The sequence below is a fragment of the Tyto alba genome, unplaced genomic scaffold (genome assembly GCF_018691265.1).
Source record: "Tyto alba isolate M040663 unplaced genomic scaffold, T.alba_DEE_v4.0 Super-Scaffold_5, whole genome shotgun sequence".
Classification (NCBI taxonomy): domain Eukaryota; kingdom Metazoa; phylum Chordata; class Aves; order Strigiformes; family Tytonidae; genus Tyto; species Tyto alba.
In genome coordinates, this window is record NW_024881326.1 from 14279290 (window position 1) to 14298455 (window position 19166).

General features: G+C 43.9%; 1 protein-coding gene across 3 annotated transcripts in view; it reads left to right on the top strand.

Annotated features, from left to right (window-relative positions):
- EDA (ectodysplasin A) overlaps positions 1–18911 on the top strand; it is an 81182-nt gene extending 62271 nt beyond the window's left edge. Inside the window, exons 3-8 of one of the 3 annotated variants that reach the window (XM_042807412.1) lie at positions 6956–6985; positions 10729–10908; positions 12186–12220; positions 12626–12677; positions 15568–15698; positions 17701–18911. In XM_042807412.1, coding sequence (XP_042663346.1) covers positions 6956–6985; positions 10729–10908; positions 12186–12220; positions 12626–12677; positions 15568–15698; positions 17701–17952 — 680 coding nt within the window. In that variant the 3' untranslated portion in view covers positions 17953–18911. The remainder of the gene's footprint in view (positions 1–6955; positions 6986–10728; positions 10909–12185; positions 12221–12625; positions 12678–15567; positions 15699–17700) is intronic. The other 2 variants (XM_042807413.1, XM_042807414.1) reach the window with 2 other exon arrangements.
- The last annotated feature ends 255 nt before the right edge of the window (positions 18912–19166 follow it).

Consider the following 19166-nt stretch of genomic DNA (forward strand, 5'->3'; position numbering starts at 1 on the left):
TTTTTTTTTTTTTTTTTTCTGAGAAGAGGAAAAAATTCATCTTGTTTCAGTATTTGTATCACTGACTGCTATTTCAGTAGAGTCCAAGAAGCTTTCATCTGGATAGACCAAATTTCCTGAAAATGTTGAAAACATATTGGTTCCAAACCTCCCCCAAAACCACATGTTCTAGATTAAGCATGTGTTTGGGAGCTAACATCCCTCTTTCCCCAACTCCACCATAGTCTGGCATTAATAACGCCTCACTGAAAAATATTTGAAAAACCTTACATATCTCGTACCTATGTGAATGAAGTAAATATCATTACACCAGTTCTGTAAATGAAACAACTGACTTTCAACGATTTGACTAAAGTGGAGTTTTTTGATCTTATTCGTTGGGAAAACTTACATCAAACAAGGTTGTAGATTCTTCATTGCTTGAAATCTCAAGTAACACTTGAGCTTTTCTTTCCACCCTTTCCACCTTTAGTACCGGCCAAATAGAGATAGAGGCATTGATGGGAGGCTTAATGGGTAGGACTTCTTTAATATTTCATCATCATTATGGTTCCTTCCGGTGTTAATGTCCATGAAAGTTGACAGGACCGGTTAATTCCCAGGCTTGGGTCAGGAACAGTAACATTTTAGTAGTTCCTTTGCCCCTCTGTTTTTGGAAGCCCGAAGTGGCAGAGAACTTCCTTCCTGGAGAGGTGGAAACTTTCACAGCTGGTGGTCAGAGCTTTCTATGAGAGATGGAAACACACTACGTTGTTGGGTTGAATGGTTGGTGGGACTTGAGTCCTGGGATGCTCATCTGCTGTACTGGTTGTCACGCTCGACTTCTGTTTCTCCTCCATTAATAATGGTATCTCAACTAATGTCCAGAAACCCATTTCAAATTCTGTTAGCTATCTATTCTCCAGAATTTACTGGTGGATTTGGGCAGTATTCAGAGCTTTGTCTGAGATTTAGCAAGTGGTCTCTTTGTTAAACCAGATGGTTAGCAGGGTTTGGAAAAATACACAAATTTCCATAGCTGTTGAGAACAGTGATCATTAAACCTAGTATTCTTCCAATTACAGCCAGAAGCTCATACTTCAAAGAAAAAGCTGCATTTTTTTTTAGTGCACAGAGACAATATAGTTTTTAAAATGTACATTTTAGATAAGCCACCTAGAGCTCCCCACTTCTGTCTTTGTCTTCAAAACTAGATGTTCATCTGGAAAGTAGCTGTGGACTTAATGATTTCAGATCACCTTATGCTTATTTTATGAATGAGTGAGAAGTGATGTGGTGTTTGTGGAAGACAGTAGCATCTCATTAATCATCAAGATTTTGTCTCTGATTCTGTTTGTAACCCAGGATGAGGATAACTTCTTAGTACCTCCATCTTCTCTCAGAGGCAGAGCGGTGATGGTTATATGGAGATGGCTCAGTTGTATTACTTAGTCTTACAAATTCCCCAACCAGAGTCATGCTTTGGTAAGAAGACTGATGATATACCATAGTATCTTAGTGCTAGGAAAACAGAAAAGGGATGCCTTAATAATCCTAGGGGAAGCAGTGAATGCTGAAAATGGGTTGGCACAGCCGGTAGAGGACACGGTGGCTGCTGCAGTGTACCTTTCCGAAACTGGTTGAACACCTTGAAGACATCAGCAGATGTCTTTGTTCTGAATTGAATGTGGATGCTGCTAGGTTATGGTAATGGCACTCGCTGACTTTGTTCTGCTCTTGGCAACTGAGAATCTGAGAAGGTTCAGCAGCATTCCTAGGTACTCGTCCTTTGTTTGACTGATTTCTATAATGGTCAACCTTTTATAGGTTTTGTATATAATAAGTATAATTACAAAGATCTGTTCCCATCAATAAAACTAGTTTGAACTGTTTTGCAGGAATTTAAACTATTTCTTGTTAATCCACACACACAACTAGTAAGTGAACGCAGGATTTTTTTAATATACTATTTATATCAGCATATGTCCTAAAGAAGTTTTTGATATTTTTGTATTTATAGTAAATCATAGCAGTGTGTAGCGTGCGGAAAGAAAAATCGAGGGGGGGGGGAACTAAACTCTATTAATCTTTATAAGAGAAAACATGTCATATGTAATATCTTTGAGTTGCATCACCATCTGTTTTTTTTTTTTTTTTTCTATGAAGCCCTTGGAAATGATCCAGCAGATGCTAGGGCTGCAGGAGCTGGGGGCTGGAACCTGCTCCCTGAAGCACAGTTAGATGTCTTCTGCTGCTTGCTGGGCCACAGCTGCGGTTTTACACAACAAAAACTCATCTACTGCAAATATTTTCTTCAGTTTAAGTGAGAAGCTTGCATCTGAACTGGCTCGTCGCTAAAACCCATGGCTGTAGTGCTTCTGCTAGAAGAAATAACTTGGCACTGCTTGGAGCCTTTCCCTTGCAGATGCCCAGCTCTGCGGGCAGCCTTCCAGGGTGGCTCTTTTGGTTGGGTTGGAATTTTTTGCTGTCTTTCCCTGTTTGTGCCTTTCCCTCAACGTTTACCACTCTTGCTGGTTTTATGTTCCCTCCTTTTCTGTTATCGTTCCCTTTTATTTTCCCAACAGATGTGGAAAATAAGCTTTTGGAGAAGTCTAGGTCTCGAGCACTGTTCAAAGCCAGGGTCTTCAAAAGCCCAGCATGCATCATTGCTGCTCTAACACCCTTGCTGGGGAAATCTCGTCCTGTCATGAACTCAGCTGGCAGATGATAGAGCTGGCCTTAATACAGCAGGAATCGGTGGGCTTTTCCTACAGGAAATCCAATGAAATTCAGTGAAAGAGATTATAAATTTTAGAAGTAGATCAGGTAGCTAGCTTAAACATTTCAAGTCAGGTGAGCAACCTGCTTCATAGCTTAGTAGCTATGGCTTTAGTAGTTAGGCAAAAAATAACTTTGTTGCTTTCCAGAGGGACTGATGAACTTTTGAGAGACTTTTAAGCAGTGACCCATGACTCCAAAGGGCTTGCTCTGAGCCAGAAGACCCTCCAAATCTGTGCTACTCCTTTTGGAGGTTAGAAATAGCCTTCTCATTCCCAGCTTAATGGTCTTGGGGAGCAATTTGTACATGTGAGGACATGCCAGTGCTGTTCTTTAAGTCCTGATAGGTCTTCTCCCTCAGTGCCCATCACCATAGCCTTTCCCACTGGTGCTCTCATCCCTTTCCCAGTGTTGATGGCCAACCAGGTGAGCTCTGCTTGACCACTTCTTGACCTTCTCAGAAGCCCTTCTGTGAAATTGTTCTTTTTAAAATTCATCTTTCTGTATGTAGATGATCAGGATTGACTGCGTTACTCCCAGGATTTTCACGCGCACCTCCCGAGTGCCATCAGTATTGCCCCACGTCTGCCAGATGTATTTCTGCTGATCTGTTTTAGGATTGTATTTCTGCCTTTCCTGGCTCTGCAACAGCAACTCAGTGCACGCAGACGTTGGCCTTTGCGACTCCGTCTGAGGAGCTCCACCAGTACAGCAGCAAAGTTAATTATTCCCCACATATATATAATTTATAGGACTATGCGTTTTGTATGACTGAATTTCATTCCACACTTATTATCCTTCAAAGCCCTCCAGCCTGTCCTCTCTGATATCCCAGTCCCCTTCTGTATTAGCAGTTCTTGTCAACTTTCCTTCCTCTGCAAAATGAAGCTAAAATGAGGGGTTGAATAGAGCTGACAGCTCCTTCAAGGATGGATTAGCATAAGCATAAGCATAAATTTAATATCAGATGAAAGACAGGAAATGTAGAAGGGGATGGACTTCCCTAGGTCTCGGGTCTGGTTTGACCTCAAACATGAGCAGACAGCATGCAGAAAGGAGGTGGGAGATAGGTGGGGTTAGTAGGAAGAAGTACAAAAGTCGAGCACAAGCACATACAGAGAATAATAGCTATGCTGGGGTAGCTGTCGTGTTTAATACCAGCAGCCAAGACCACAGGCTTGATCTCTAGTACGTTCATAACAGATACTTAAAGGAATTCATGAGGAACAGAGGCAATGCCAGAAAAGTGCAGAAAAGCAAATTCAAGGTTATTTTTATAAAGAACGGAAAAGAGGTGCTGGGGAACAGCTGACTGGTCAGGTTGCCCTCAGATCCCCCTGGAATAAATCCTCAAATGCACTGTGGGGAGGCCCCTGAAAGCAGAGATAAGAGCGATAGCAGACAATGTTGATCAGTGGAGGATTCTTCAGTTCAAACCAATTTCCTTCTACAAAAAGATGGCAGGTCTTGTGGACTCTGGAGCAGCAATAGGTATCCTGTAACGTGAGTTTTTATTATGTTTCTGACACTGTAGAGGAACATAGTGCATATGCCTGTAGTCTGCACCTTGGAGAGAAAAAGAAGTGTCTTCTTATAGGCCTTTCTTTCAACCAAGTCATCTAACGGCCTCCATGAAACTACACTTAATAAACATGGTTAGTGTAAAAGACTTTGAGACTGGGAGCCTCTCTGCAGGAGTAGTGGGATGATGAGGTGGGATTAATGGTGTAGGAGAAGACTCTAGAAAAGACTTACGCTTGTTTAACTTGTAGGTATTTAACCTGCTCCATCAATTAACAGATAACCAGTGGGTCAGATGCATTCAACCACTGCAGCATTTAACAAGCTTTATTACTTAAATACTGGGGTGTGGCCTCAGAAAAGCATGGCAGAAAGGATTTCTTTTTTTTTTTAGTCCTCTGCACGTAAGTATTGGCCAATGTATATCAAATAAAGTTTTCAAGCCTTGTGACTCAGCACCTTTCATACTGAGGGGAATATAGATCCTATATTTCGGTGGCACTCTGCTTCTCAAACTCAGTGAGAGACTTTGTTACCATTTTAGACTAAATTGAGAAAGAGACGATGAGTTTACCATTTTGAGCAAAAATGAGGAAAATTCTGTCATCTGGTGTATCGGGTGAACCTTATGGCTCCCTGCTACAATTAAATTATCCACCCCCTCCTCTTGGGAGATGAACAGATGCAAACCCCAGAGACTCAGAAGCTCCCAAGGCTAATAATACTGTGTTTTTTTTCATGTCAGAAGTATTTTTGTGTTTGTCGAAAGATTCACTTGCACAGCCGTAACATCTCTCTCTGCCGTGCCTGGAACAGATGCGTGTGTTGTAATATAGACTGTGAACATTGACATCGCATGTGGTTCTCATTCCTCCCATTCATCTTTGAAGCTAATTGGTTCCATCCATTTCAAATGTGTTTGGCTCGCCACAGCTATTTGTACTTTCACTCTGGTTATAGCGCTAATGGTGTGATATATATAACATGAAATAAACTCTCGTGACTCTGAGGTCTGAAGAGACACATACGTAGCACTCACATTTTGCTTGCTGCGTTGGGTTTTGGTGTTTTTCTGTTTTTTTGGTTTTTTTTTTTTTTTTTCAGTTACATCCCCCAGACAATATTTTTTCTTTACTGAAAATGTTATTAACTAGCTGGTGCCTAAGATGAGGGCCAGTGGAGAGTGTCAGCATGATCACAGCTCATTCTGCCTTGCAGGAGCTCAGAAAATGCAAAAAGAGGAGCCTGTGAGTATGTGCTGAACATAAAAGGTTTTGTAGTTCATCTTCAGTGTTACTCCCCAGCAAGATACCAGGACTGGCATTGTTAGAAATCAATGTGTTGTCGTATCTACACAGTTTAATACTGTGAATATATGGATTAGTAAAACCATAGTAAATTAGCACAAATAATAAATCAGATAATACTAAAATATTTTTCCCATGACCCAACAGCATAATGTAGGCAAATTAATATTCCTGTTGAAAAGGCATCAATAAGGTTGTTGAGTATTTCTCTGGTCCTTCTCTCATCTTTCCCCTAAATGGCTGTGGGAACATGGCACTTCAGTACTGATTGGTAATTTGTCTTTCTCTACCACTGATGACTTGAAGTAACCTCATTGCCTTCCATCCATTATACACGTATCCCAGTTAAAGGAGATTTCAGTCTTCAATGTCTGTTTAAAACCAGATTTTAGAGGGTTTTCACTGATGAACAGCAAGGGAATATTTGGGTGTTTTTGCAGTTCATTTCCATCCATGACTAATTTTTGAGGAAGTGATGGAACATGTTTCACACTTCAGCTTCAGCTCAAAAAGTCATGTAGTTTCTCAACTTCACTATAAATATTTTCACTTCTTGCTAGGGAGGCTTGTATTCCCATTGTTTAAATAAGCCAGTTCATACTAATTCTTTGCTTTTGTTTTTTTTTTTTTTTAGGTTTGGGGTTTTTTTAGAACAACTTGGCTTGCAAGTATTTGGGTTACTCTCAGCTGAGAGCTGAATCATGCTAACTTTCTTCTAACCTGTCCTCATCGGGAAGTGTCTCAGCTTTAAATGTTAAGCTTGGCAATTTCAAGCTAACAGAAGGAATTTATGTATGGCTGCATAGACCACAAATGCATCCATTGTCCACTTGAAAAATAATCTGCTGTTGAGAGATAGTATTTTTAAATGGTTTCTGTTGAGTTTCAGGATTTCTGCTGTCTGAAGGTTTGACATGCTGTACTTCTATCAGCAACTTTGGTAGATACAGATGGGCAGCAAAACTCTGAGCAGAGCTGGAACTAAGCTGGTATCTGAGAGTAAAGCTCTGGCTCAAGGTTGAACAGCATCTGTCACCTGAGCTTTGCCCTTGGCCATGAGCGAATGGTTTAACTAACCTTTGCAGTAAGGTGAAGAGATGCCCACCAAAACTCACTCACTTGTGTGATACCAGCCACAGGTTGCTAGTTTGAGAGAGGGTAAAGCAGATCTGGGTTCTGGTAAAATTGTTATACCTTCACAGCAGTTGTTTGTAGAAAACAGAAGACTACATCTTTAGCTTACTGGTTTTGTTGCCAGTTTTGTTCCAGCTCTGGAGAAACACCCTCTGGGACAGTGGCTGTTGATGGCAGTGGGGATCATCTAAGATTAAATGATCATTGAATTTCACTATTTTTCTTTTTCTTTGTAGGTCCAAGTTCAGTTAAAAACAAGAAAAAGGGTAAGTTTGAGCTTTAATTTATTTTTCCTTTCTGTGCTTGTGGTGCCTGGCTATGAATTCTGTTTAGCCAACATGAAGGAGAAACCAAAGACAGGTTCCCTCTCTGTGAAGGGCAGGGATTAACACGGTGCATGGTTCTGCAACATGCACCATGAGCTGCTCTCACACGCCATGGCCATGGCAGGACTGCATGACCCAATGGCATCAGGGGAGCTTGAAGCCGGCTTATTGAAGCCTGCCTGAACAGCTAAAGGAAGTTAATTACATTGTGTAGAAGTCATTCTGAAGATGCTATAATTAAATAGTTGAGTGGAGATGAGTCACGTACCAGCTATTGGGAGCCACTTGCTGTTTGCCAGGCTGTCTCTGCCAAAACAGCTTTAGCTTTCATCCTTGTCCCACCATGCATCTACTACAGGTTGGGGTCTCCTTCAGACCCACCAAAGTCAACATCAATACGCTCTGCATCTCATATCTGGTTGTGTATTAACCACAGAAGTATTATTTTATGTGTCTATTCTGAGTGTTGGTCAGCCGACAGGTATTTTATCTGACTTGTTCATGTTCCTCAAGTTGTTTGTGATGGGTAATTGGGTATTTTTTAAAATGCATATGGATCAGTTGTTGTCACTTGGGTTATTTGGGAGGCAGTCCTGTGTTTCCAGGGGATGTCTGATGCCATCCCTGTTTGTGTAGGCCACCTGAGCAATGTTTATGGTCATAGCACTTCCTTGCTACCAGGAACATGAGTGAGTCAAAGGATCTGAGTTGCTTTATAAACTTTTCCTTAAAAATATGCTGCAGTCTTGAATTCAGGGCAATGCAGACAGATTACACGTTTTCCCTCCTTATAACCATCAATACACTCCTGCTCACATTTTTAAAAGTGGTGCATGCTTGCAATGGGTGGTAGGTTATGAGAAATGTAGAAACTTTGTGCAACTTGGGGTTGTGCTGCCTCTGAAGCCCAGGGAGCTCAGTTTATCGAGGGGCTCATGCAGGCGTTGATGTGCAGCATGTGCTTGTGGCCAAGCCTGCGCCAGCAAAGCACTGACAGGTGCAATGTCAACTTTTTGCTTACTACCTGTTGCACCTAATGTATATTTAATTAACAGGAAAGTTAGCTGTCCAGCACTTGCTGTGTCCCTTGAGAGACCTCCCTGTGTGTGCACGTATATGGCCTGAGCTCCAGCCCACCGTGGCAAACTGTGGCAGCAAGAGCGGCCAAGCTTTGCATGTCTGTGCTACTTTAATAGTACATCAAATCACTTTTAATCCTTGGATACAAACTCAAAAGTTATGGCTGAGAGGTTGAGACAGGCCATAGTTAGAAACTTAGTTTATATTTACCCTCAAACGCAGCATAAAATTTTATGTTTGAGAAGTTTGTCTTAACAAAACTCTGAAACCCTAAACCCGTGTTAAATCAGCCAAACTAATAACAAATGATGACTGTGGTATTCATAGCAATTCTGGAGTAGCAGGGGGATCTCATAGAGCTGTATTATATACAGCTGTAGCGCTCTATAAAATAGCTTAATTTTATGGTATTGTCACTTTTTTTTTTTTTTTAATTAGAGCTTATTGTTTGATGAACAATGATTAAGGAAAGCTTACTGGTACTGCATGCTTTGAGTTTTGGAGCGTGCCTAGTGCATGTGAGTAAAAACGGAGCCGTGGCACGCTTGGACTTGAGTGCTGGAGACCCCCCCTGGAGAGCTGCTCGTGATGGGGCTGGGGTCCCCTCAGTTAGAAGATTAATTGAGAGCTTTATACTTACTGGATATCTATTTTTTGCCTTGTGACTTTAATAAGCGAAGTTCCATTAATGCAGAAAAGTAGTTGAAATTACTTGAAGGAGCGGGAATGCACAGAAAATAAGTGTCCCTGTGCAGCATCAGAATTATGTGCAATTGTTTTACTGCTATAAACTAGCAGTTCATTTAGTAGCAGACCAGATTTCTGAGACAGATTAGTTAAACCATCTGTAATGTGTGTCCCTCTTGGGAAGGAAAGCAAGGAGTGACAGCAGCAGGATTCCTGACTTACTGCATATGATTCTTCATTCGGGTGGCCTAGATCAGAGGGGATGTGAACGAGAAGGATTTAGTAATTGTGTTTTAGGGGAAATAGGTAAGGAGTTTGATTCAAGGTGATAATTTCCAAAGCATGTAATTATCCTGAGGAGGAGGAGAATTATTGGATTAGAAGAAGGCTGGCTTGTTGCCAGCTCAGATTTGAAGGCACAGCTACTAATCTGGGCAGAAATAGTGCTGTGAATGATTTGTCCCCTTAAGCCTTTGCCCTGTTTTTGTAGGACACCAGTATTACTTTAATCATCTGTGCTTACTTTAACTTATTTTTCTGGACACTGAAACAAAAGCACATGTTTGTCCTGCACTGATTTCCCTGCGCCCTTGTTCGTGGCTAGTGGCCATCTAGAGATTTCCACTTCTGTGCTAACTAAAATAGATGGGTTTTTTCTTATAGTTTTGTTCCATGACAAAGATGGATGGATATTTAGTAGAGAAACAAGTACATAAATGTAGTCAGAAGCCATTCCAATAACCATTATTTCATATTCTAACTGCTTCTGTCATTAAGTGTTTAATTCTGTGCTACAGCACAGACTTTGCTTCAGCAATTGAAGCAGTTTTGCTAAGCCAATAAAGCTGTTACAAAGTTGCATTTAAAAGCTACATTGAAAAAAAAAACCATAAATTCTCTCAGGGATCTGGAAAATCAGGGGAGCGTAGGTCATTTCCCTGCAGACCTTATTTCAGTCCACGGTGTTTATGCCTGATTAGAGTCTTTACTTACATGGTTATGCTGTTTCTCTTCCTGGGACCACGTGTTGGGATGTGTTTGAGGATCGTGGCAATTCTTCAGTGCTTTCATCCTCCTGACTGGGTTAGTCCTTCCCTTACCTCTCCACCCAAAGCCCAAAATGCACCTTTAGTCCTTTTGAGGCGTTGTAGCATCTAAATCCTTGGTGCTTGTTAAAGGCGTCCTCGTCACATGGTAGAAACGTGTGGAGCAGCGGCATGGCAGGGGTGCGGGGCTGCCTCCTGCGTGGTCCTGGGCCCTCAGCAGCTGGGGGAGAGGAGCTGAAGCTCAGCTCTGAACTGCCCTCTGGAGGCACCTCTCTCCCTCAGACAAAAGATCAAGCCATGGGGATTATAAACGAATGCGTACATGTACAGCAGGTAGAAAAGATTGCAGCTGTTTTCCATCAAAAAATGGAAAATTGAGGAACTGCAGAGTGGTTTGCCTTGGTTCTTAATACTCCAGCTTTCCCTTTTTGTGTTGCAACGTGCAGCTGGTCAAAGGCAGTATCCTAACCCTGCCGTAGGGGTGCGACCAGTTCATGGGCTCTCTGCCTTTGAGGGCTGCGGGACCCCCCCTCCCTGTGCCAAGAGCAGGGTGGCCAGGCCAGGGCTGCAGCCAGAGCTCTGGGGCAGAGACCGGCTGAGCCTCCATCTCTTGGGAGGCCTCGGAGAGTCCACGTGCCTTATTTAAATGTAGTTACATGTGCTGGGAGCAGCCTGCAAGGCGGACATCATGGTGCGGAGCCATGGGACCCCCCACCCCAGCCGGTTGGGTGCTCCTCCTTGTCCTTGCTCCCCAGCCAGCAATGAGCCATCCCCAATCTTCTGCTTTCCTTGTTCCTGGGCTTTCCTATAGGTAAAAGACCACCTCACGGTCGGTGTGCAGAGAAGCTAACGTTTGACCTTGTTTTTCAGGTAAGAAGGCTGGTCCTCCAGGGCCCAACGGTCCCCAAGGACCACCAGGTCCTCCTGGGCCCCAGGGTCCCCCTGGCATTCCTGGGATTCCAGGGATTCCTGGCACAACTGTCATGGGACCACCTGGCCCCCCTGGCCCACCGGGCCCTCAGGGACCACCTGGACTACAGGGCCCCTCAGGTAACTGGTTTGCCCCCTTTTCTGCTCAGAGCCTTTGCAGGAGATGCCACAGTGGCACTGCTACTGTACAAATAAATAAATAACCACCAGGTTTCCATCTGAGGACAGCGTAGGGTCTGAGTGCCAATGGTGCAGCATCTGTGCACAGGACTTGTGCGTTCCTGGGGCCATCCTTGCACCCACGGCAGGACGAGAGGAGCAGCAGAGGTTCTGCAGCCCTATGGGAGCCCAGAGAAGGAGCAGCAAAGACCTGCGGAACCTCAGTTGCTTTGCAGGGTCCCGCTGAACTCTGCCAGTGACCGATTTCTGTGTGTGCAGACTGGCTGCAAAGCGGCTCTTCCTGGCCGAGGCTCGGTGTTTGTGTTAATTCCTCTTAAGCTGACGCAAAGCCTAGCTTTGCATCGGGACTGGGAAGGCTGACACTTAGCACAGCTGCTAAGCCAGCCCAGGAACTGCATGAACCAAGGCAGCTTGTCTCCTGTACCAGCCAGATGAAAATAGGGTTTTTCTCCTGCAGTTCTTGGTTTCATTTTCCTTTGTTTCTTTGTATCCACACCATATTGTTTCTCCACAGAGTCCTGTGCCAATTATTTTGTTAAAATCCCTGAATTTAATAACTCTTTAAAATGCAGATTAGTGGAAATTCACATCAGTGTTGTTTCATATATATGTGAACAGTCTAGTATTAAAAAATGTATCTTCAGAGAAAACAGGGCTATTACCCTATAGGTCACATGGGTCTCAAAGGAAAACTTGGTTGTCTTCTCAGTTTATATCTCAGAAATTGCCAAAGCAGAGGCCAGGAGCAGCATGAGGTCCTTAGCACTCCAGAGTGCTGCCCACAAGCATCTTCTCTTTAATAGAGATTTGGCTCTCAGAGAAAAGAGATTTCAGCATGTAGCTTGAATGCAATGAATGACCTGAGTTACTGCAGAGTGAAACTTGTAATCTTTGCAGCCAAGAGGCTTTATTGCCACTACCGATCAGGAAAAGGGTTGTGCAACTTGTCCTTCTAGTGGAAACTGGTTGAATAACATTAGGGAATTTTGATATTAGACAGAAATGCAGGAATAAAATAGGAAAAAGTGGGATGAACCTTTTTCTTGTTTATGTACTTCTTAACATTAAGCTGCACCCCATACCACTGGTGCTGTCCTCCTCCTGTTAAAAATGGGGGTTTAATGGTTATTATGGGGTAAGAAAAGTTTTATTTCTAGAAGTGCTTATTGCAGCTCTTTCAAACTTCCTCTTCAATGATGTGAAATTGCATTTTGCAGGTGCCACGGACAAGGCCGGCTCCAGAGACATTCAGGTTTGTTGATCTTCTTTCAAGGGAAAAACCAGCTTTGGCTGGATTTTTGTAAATATTACTAGCTATGTTTGCTAATGTTGTGTTTGATGGTATAGCTCTGAAAAAACCCCACCCCTTCCTGTGTGTGCTAAATCATAGCTACACAGAGTGACTGCCTGAGCTCACCCTTTTTGTTTCTCAAAAGAAAGCCTTGTTAATCTGGCTTGGGCTTCTTGCCTCGTCTTCGGTACTTAAACATGTTATTGTCAGCTGCTCTGATCTTTTTTCACTTACAAAAAGCACTAATGATTTCAGAGTACTGTCATGCCTCTGTACTGGTCACCAGTGATGTGGAGGAGTGTTGAGTGATGGTAGAATGACACAGTGTTTCCCATTAATTTTAAATCTGTCTGATCTTGTTTGCAGCCAGCTGTGGTCCACCTTCAAGGCCAAGGCTCAGCAATCCAAGTGAAGAATGGTAAGGATCTCATGATATTGGCAGTTAATGAAAAGAGCCCATCCTGTACCCACAGCCTTGTATCTGGGTCTAAGTCCATCCTGTAACACAGGTCCCTGATTGTTCCTGCTGTTGGTTTCCCCCTAAGACAGTCTGATTCCCCTCCTTAGGGGAGTCTTCTGTTGAGTTCCCATTTCCCCTGCAGTCCTATTTATCTCCCAGATTATCTCTATACTGTGCATTCCAGTAATTCTGTCCTGCTGAATCTCCCTTCTCCTTGACCTCCAGACCCATGTTGTGTCTCTTCCAACCTGCTGTTGTATCATCCATTTTCCTCAGCCCCTTGATGTCCCAGCCTTCTTTCCCACTCTGTTCTGGTTTAGGCCCTCAGTGTATCCTTTTCCTGTGTCAGCCCTGTGTTTTAGCCAGTGTTTTTCTCCAGTTTTCCCAGTAATTTATGGCAGGCGAAGGCACAGCTGTGCTGTAAGAACACAGAGGTGCACAGCCACTGGCTCCTTCTGCGTTACGCTGCAAGTGTGCACACATGCAGCCTCTGTGGTCCCTTGTGCATCTCTACCCCCACCAACAGCCTTTAAGTTCAAGTCCTGCCGAGACATTTCATGTCCACAGGCAGCTCTTTGCTCTTCTCCTTCCTCCCTGGATCTCTATCCAATTTCTGCTCAAGTTCCTGCTCTGCTTGCCAACAGCTGGGTCTTATTCATTAGCTGTTACCTCCCTGCTCACGATGTCTGGCTGTTCCGAGGAGGAGCTGGCTGTCTTGTCCCCTGCCTAAGTCACCACGTGCAGCTCCCTGGGGGGCACGGGCGGCAGCCCTGGTGCATGTACCCCCCATCCTGGACCTGGAGGGCTGCAGCTCCCAAGGGTTGGTGCAGCAAGGATAGGGCTGCAGGACCCCTGTCCACCAACTTCTGCCCCATGTATGGGCTGATGAGAGCTGGCCACCGCTTCTGTTGAAAGGCATTTTCTGTCTTTCAGCAGATGTGAGCTGTGGGAACTGAAATTTCTTATGGTTAGAGAAGTACACTTACAGCAGGGCGGAGGAAAGCTCCCCAAAACAAAAAGGAAACCGGCCGTTCCTAAGAACAATATGAGGGAAAAGATGCTGTTTTGCTTTACGTTCAGAAAGTAATTCTCCCTTTATTAATGGGAAGCCTGTATGTTTACAGAGCGTTCACTACTCTCTAAGAGTGGGAATTGCCCTGTGAGTGTCCTTCCCTGCTGCTCGGGAACAATCTGACGCTGTGAGCCATTAATGCTGTCCAGCTGACAGACAGCAGAAAACACAGCCTGGCTGGTTTGCAGTGGGGGGCAGGGAGCTGAAAAGCAGACGAAGACTGGGAGGAAAAGAGTTGTATTTGATAAAACAAGGCACCTACAGAGAATGGCTCTGTTCTGGGCTCATAGCAAAGTGTGACCTGCTTGTTGGCCTGGCCAGAGAACAGAGGTCATATCATGTTGTCAGTTATTCCATTGGCTCCAGTGCCAGAGGACTGGGTGGTGGATCTGTAAACCCCCGACCATGTTGAGGACCCCAGTTAGGGGTTAATATAGTGTGACGTGATGCAATTTCATACTTTGTTATTATTTTGGCTTTTAAAAACATAGGAAATGTAATGACAAAGCATTTGTTAAAACAATGCTAGTTACAAAGTCAAGAACATTGAAGTAAAGGAATACCAGAATTAAAATCGATTGTGTAACCCTAAGTTGGCCTCCATGCACAGATGTGTCCTGAGAGACAGTGTAGTCCCGTAGTTACATGTGATTTTTTTTCCATAATGCTCTTGTCTCTTTTGCTGCAAGGACTAGTTTTCTTTTAGGGATGATCCCAAGGCTTAAAGTGAGGGTGAAGGCTGTATCGTAACACTTCTGCTGAGGACATCTTCCAGCCCAGCAGCACTGAGAGGGGACAGACAGATTGGACATGTGTAGTCCCATTTCCATGAGGACAGGAATCACTGTTGTCATCCTAGCCTTGCTGTGGTCCTCCAGGATGTACCTGTTAATGTGATCTTCAGCACACTGTCTGTTGAAGCTCCACTTAATTTAGTGTTGAAGCTGGGTAGAGGTGTGGGGAGGGGAATAAATGAGATAAAAAGTAGAGGAGATTTAATGATCTCATGGCTGGGCGATGTCAGTTAAGGATCTTTCCTGGAAAATTGGATTGTGGTCCTACCTCTGCTGCAGAGCTTCTTCCATGATGCCAGAGAAGTCACCAGTAACAAAGCTTTTACAAGGGCCATGAACAGATGCTCTTCAGGAGCCACCTGAAGAAGTGCTGTTATAATCACAGGTGCAACAAGTCATTTGGGATGTGTGGCTGAACATAAAAAAAATAGCATGAAAATTCAGCCCCTGGCCTCTCAGGTGAATTAAGAAAAGTTAGCAAATACCTTACCGTACTGGCACTGATTTGTATGTGCGGGAGTGTCTTTGCTCTGAAGTGGGACTGATACTGGAAGCATGTTTTCAGGCCTCTAAAACACTCAGATATGACAATAAGCTCAATTTAGTGTCAGGAGGAGGCAAGTTAGTCTGCATCCAGCATTGGGGATTAACGTAGTGTAGTACAAAAGGCCGTACGCCGATTTTCAAGGATGAGGAGAACTACTCTTGGTGAGGAAAAGTAGAGACATCAACCAATTGTGCTGTGCACTGAATGAAATGGGTGTCCACCAGCAAGCGATGGTGTGATTAGAGCTATAGAGAGGACTCCAAACTAATGCACCACAGTCTTTAATTCTGGGATTTTCTTACTGAGTAACTTGACTTTTAAACTTGAGTCTGTGCCAGGCGTTGTGTATGAAACCTTGCAATGTCACTGTATTTCTGTGCTCCTGCGCTTTTCATTCTGACGGGTACTGAGTGACTGCCATTTTCTCATACTGAGATCTTTCAGGTGGAGTCCTCAATGACTGGTCTCGCATCACTATGAACCCCAAGGTGTTTAAGCTGCATGCCCGCAGTGGGGAGCTGGAGGTACTGGTGGACGGCACATACTTCATCTATAGTCAGGTAGAAGTGAGTACGGTCCTAGGCCTAACTCCTATTCTTGTGTTCCAATGGAAGCCTTGCATGAACCACGAGAGGGCTCCAGACAACTAGCAAATGCCAAGAACTTGTATGTACTTTTAACCGCTTCGTGCTCTAGGAGATGTGTGTCGGAGGAAGACATTAGAGTTTCCAAGTGCAAGGTCACACATTTCACCATGAGACCGGCTGCAAGAGATTAGTTACCGAAACACATGTGCAGATGCCCAGCCAGATTCCACATGCCACCAATGCCTTTTTTTAATCCTCCATATTGTCTGTGCAGTCATTCACCAGCCCATCTAAACCTTGCAGAACAAGGGTCCCAGCAGCATGCTAGGCTCTGTGCTTTAAAATATATGTAAGACCAAAACCCTGACAACTCATGATCATTTCGAAGCCATGTCATTCTTTGTAAGCATAGGACTCTTGGCCTAGTGGCTTGGCCAAACTCTAGCCCGGGTAATTCCATTCCGCCTCCACCTTCTTCGTGTAGCTTCAGACCGACACGATGTGCCAGCAACCGCATTGTGCAGTAGGATGGCTCAGCTGCTGCTTTAGTTGGTACCAACGATGGATGTATGGACCTGCTTCTGTAAAAAGGGCTAAGCAAAGTAATAAATTATTGTATTATGCTTTAGTATACAGCTAATTAAGACACCATTTCCTTTCCCCATTCAAATAAAAGGCAGGAGACAAACTGTCATTTAACGCACCGCTCCCAGTGTCTTGCGGATCAGAGTTGCTGACCTGTGTGGAGTATGAGCTACAAAGCTCTCCCCTTCCAGGGCAGGGTGTCTACCCATCTGTGGACTGAAAAGCTGCCCATGTTCTGGGACAGATTTTAGCAAGACGAGAGGGTTTCTGTGTGACAACCACAATTAAGCAACTTCTACGTTGCTCCAGGCTTCTAATACTACCTACTGCTCATGATTTGCCTCTATTCAGTTGGCACCCCCACCAGGACTGTACCAAGTCAGATAAAGTGAGCTGTGGATGTTGTTAGGTACTCTTCCTTGGAACTGGTTGCGTGTCTGGTTTGGATGGGGACAGGAAAAATAACTCTACATGGGCTAAAGTACAGTTATTTCCCAAGTGCCTAATGCTAATTGCTGGCCACGACATTGTGCCTCTGAAGCCTTTGCCATTTGTAGCCCATCAAGGAAAAAGAAGACTCAGTCTTGTGTAGCTTTTGTGGTTGCAGGGTGTACACTAAGAAGAATTAGCAAATGCATCCAAAATGGCTGGGTTTCTTCTATGAGGAAGAAACAGCTCCCTGGGACTGACTTCTCTTTGGACAGGTCTTTCCTGCATCTTGCAGTTCTTCAGAATCGGTGTGTGAGAGATGGTTGAGTAACGAGAAATGGAGTCATGGGGACTTAGTCGCTAAATCTCAAAGTTAAATCAGTACAAACCCTATAAGGTCATTTGCTTCCAAGCTGTGGAGGTTGGGAGATTGTCTTCCCAGTAATAGCTTATGCCTTTGAAAGCACCTCAAGTCCAATTACAAAGGCGGCAACTCCCAGTACATCTTAGGGCATTTTTGATGTCAACACTAAAGGAGGCTCATGGAACCCAGAAAACAGGACTGGCCAGGTAAGTGAAAGAGGACTTCAGTTAAAATATTTGTTTCTTTGTTGGATGAAAAGCTGTTTGTAGCAGATAGGGTTGTCTATACGTTTTAGTAATTAGGCCTGTGCAGGTTTATAATTTTTCCTGTAATAAGCAGGGTCTAAAGTGAGGATTCGTAGCTCAGCTGTAGAGACATAGATTCACGGGTGCTTGCATGCTGTGTTAGTATGAAATGGAATATAGAGTTTCCTCGTGTTTGGTTGGCTTGGGGTTCTTTCTGCTTTGAACAAGTCAACTGCCCATGAGTTGGAAGGGATCGTTAGTGGAGGGAACATGTATGTACACACTGCAAGGAATGTGGACTTGTTCCATGTGCACAAATACACTCCCTAATACCTCTCTTCTTCCTGCTTCACATCAGGTATACTACATAAACTTCACAGATTTTGCCAGCTATGAGGTGGTGGTGGATGAAAAGCCCTTTCTGCAATGCACTCGGAGTATTGAGACCGGCAAGACCAACTTCAATACCTGCTATACAGCTGGGGTCTGCCTCCTCAAAGCCAGGCAGAAGATTGCTGTGAAAATGGTCCATGCTGACATCTCCATCAACATGAGCAAGCACACAACTTTCTTTGGGGCCATACGCCTAGGAGATGCACCAGCATCCTAGATGAACTTGGCATGTCCAAGGATAATCACAGAACTGCACAGTGCTGCTGTTCATAAGCGTATCAGTATTTCAGGGGGTTCTGTAATCCGGCCATAAAGAAAACTGATCCAGAGCTATTTATTCCTATATGTGAATGCAGGAAGCACAATTGTCTTCTGTGACTTGCATGGAGACTTGGATCAAAAAGCTAGTTGAAAAAGCATTGTGAGGAAGAAAGGCTGTTGTGTCTGCCTTGTCTCAGTATTTCAAGTATTACTGCACTGATATTCTGCTCTGTGATCTTCACACAAGGCTTGTTGAGAGTGGTGTGGGTCTCTGCTTTTATGTTGCACTAGCAAGAGCATCCCAGGCAGTAGTGGGAACGTCCAAATTGTCCTATCCAGGCACTCCTGCTTCTGCACACTAACGAAAGCAAGAAAAGGGGTTTCTGGTTTTCTGCCTTCCCAGTTTGAACTGGGAATGGCCACGGGGTGCGAAAGGAGGTGAATAAGACAGGGTCAGTGGTGTTTACATTCATCCTCAGGAGTGCGAGCAAAGAAGGCGAAGTGCCTCTACCTAGAGCTTGGAAGCAGGCTGCAAAAGCAGTAAGTGCAAGAGGAAAATGAATACTTAATAGAGCAGGCTTAGCAGATAGGAAACTGCCTCCACATTCCAGAAATCACAAAGTCCCAAAGAAAATGCTGATTACCGGTTCCAGCGCCTCTGCTACTTTCAGCTCCTGCCATTACCCCAGAGGTATACCTTGCCCTAACAGGGGCTGCCTTAAAGTACTGCTGCTGTTACAGCAATTTGTGTTTTGTTGGGGTTCGTTGGGGTTTTTTTGTCTTTTTAATTAATATTTTGCAAACCGGAACACATTTCTACAGGCTTCACCAGGCCATGTAGAGCAGACACAAGTACTTGTGAAAACACTCTGAAGAAGTTTGTCATGTTTAAGAATAAAATTATTCAAACAGGAATATTTTTTTTCTGTTTTAATAGCAACTGTCCTGCTTTTAGATGTGGTTTTTATCCTTCCTACCCCCACCCCTTTCCTTTTGGCACCCTTCTACCTAAAATGCTCTAATAAGTGGTGATGGAGTCTGTAGCAAAAAAAATTTGTATTTAAAAAGTCTGGTCCAGCATGAAGTCACCACTTTTTCTTTTCTCTGAGCCCTGCTGAGTCTAGTCATAACTCGATTTCTGGTGACTAATAGAAGAGCTGGGAAGCTATT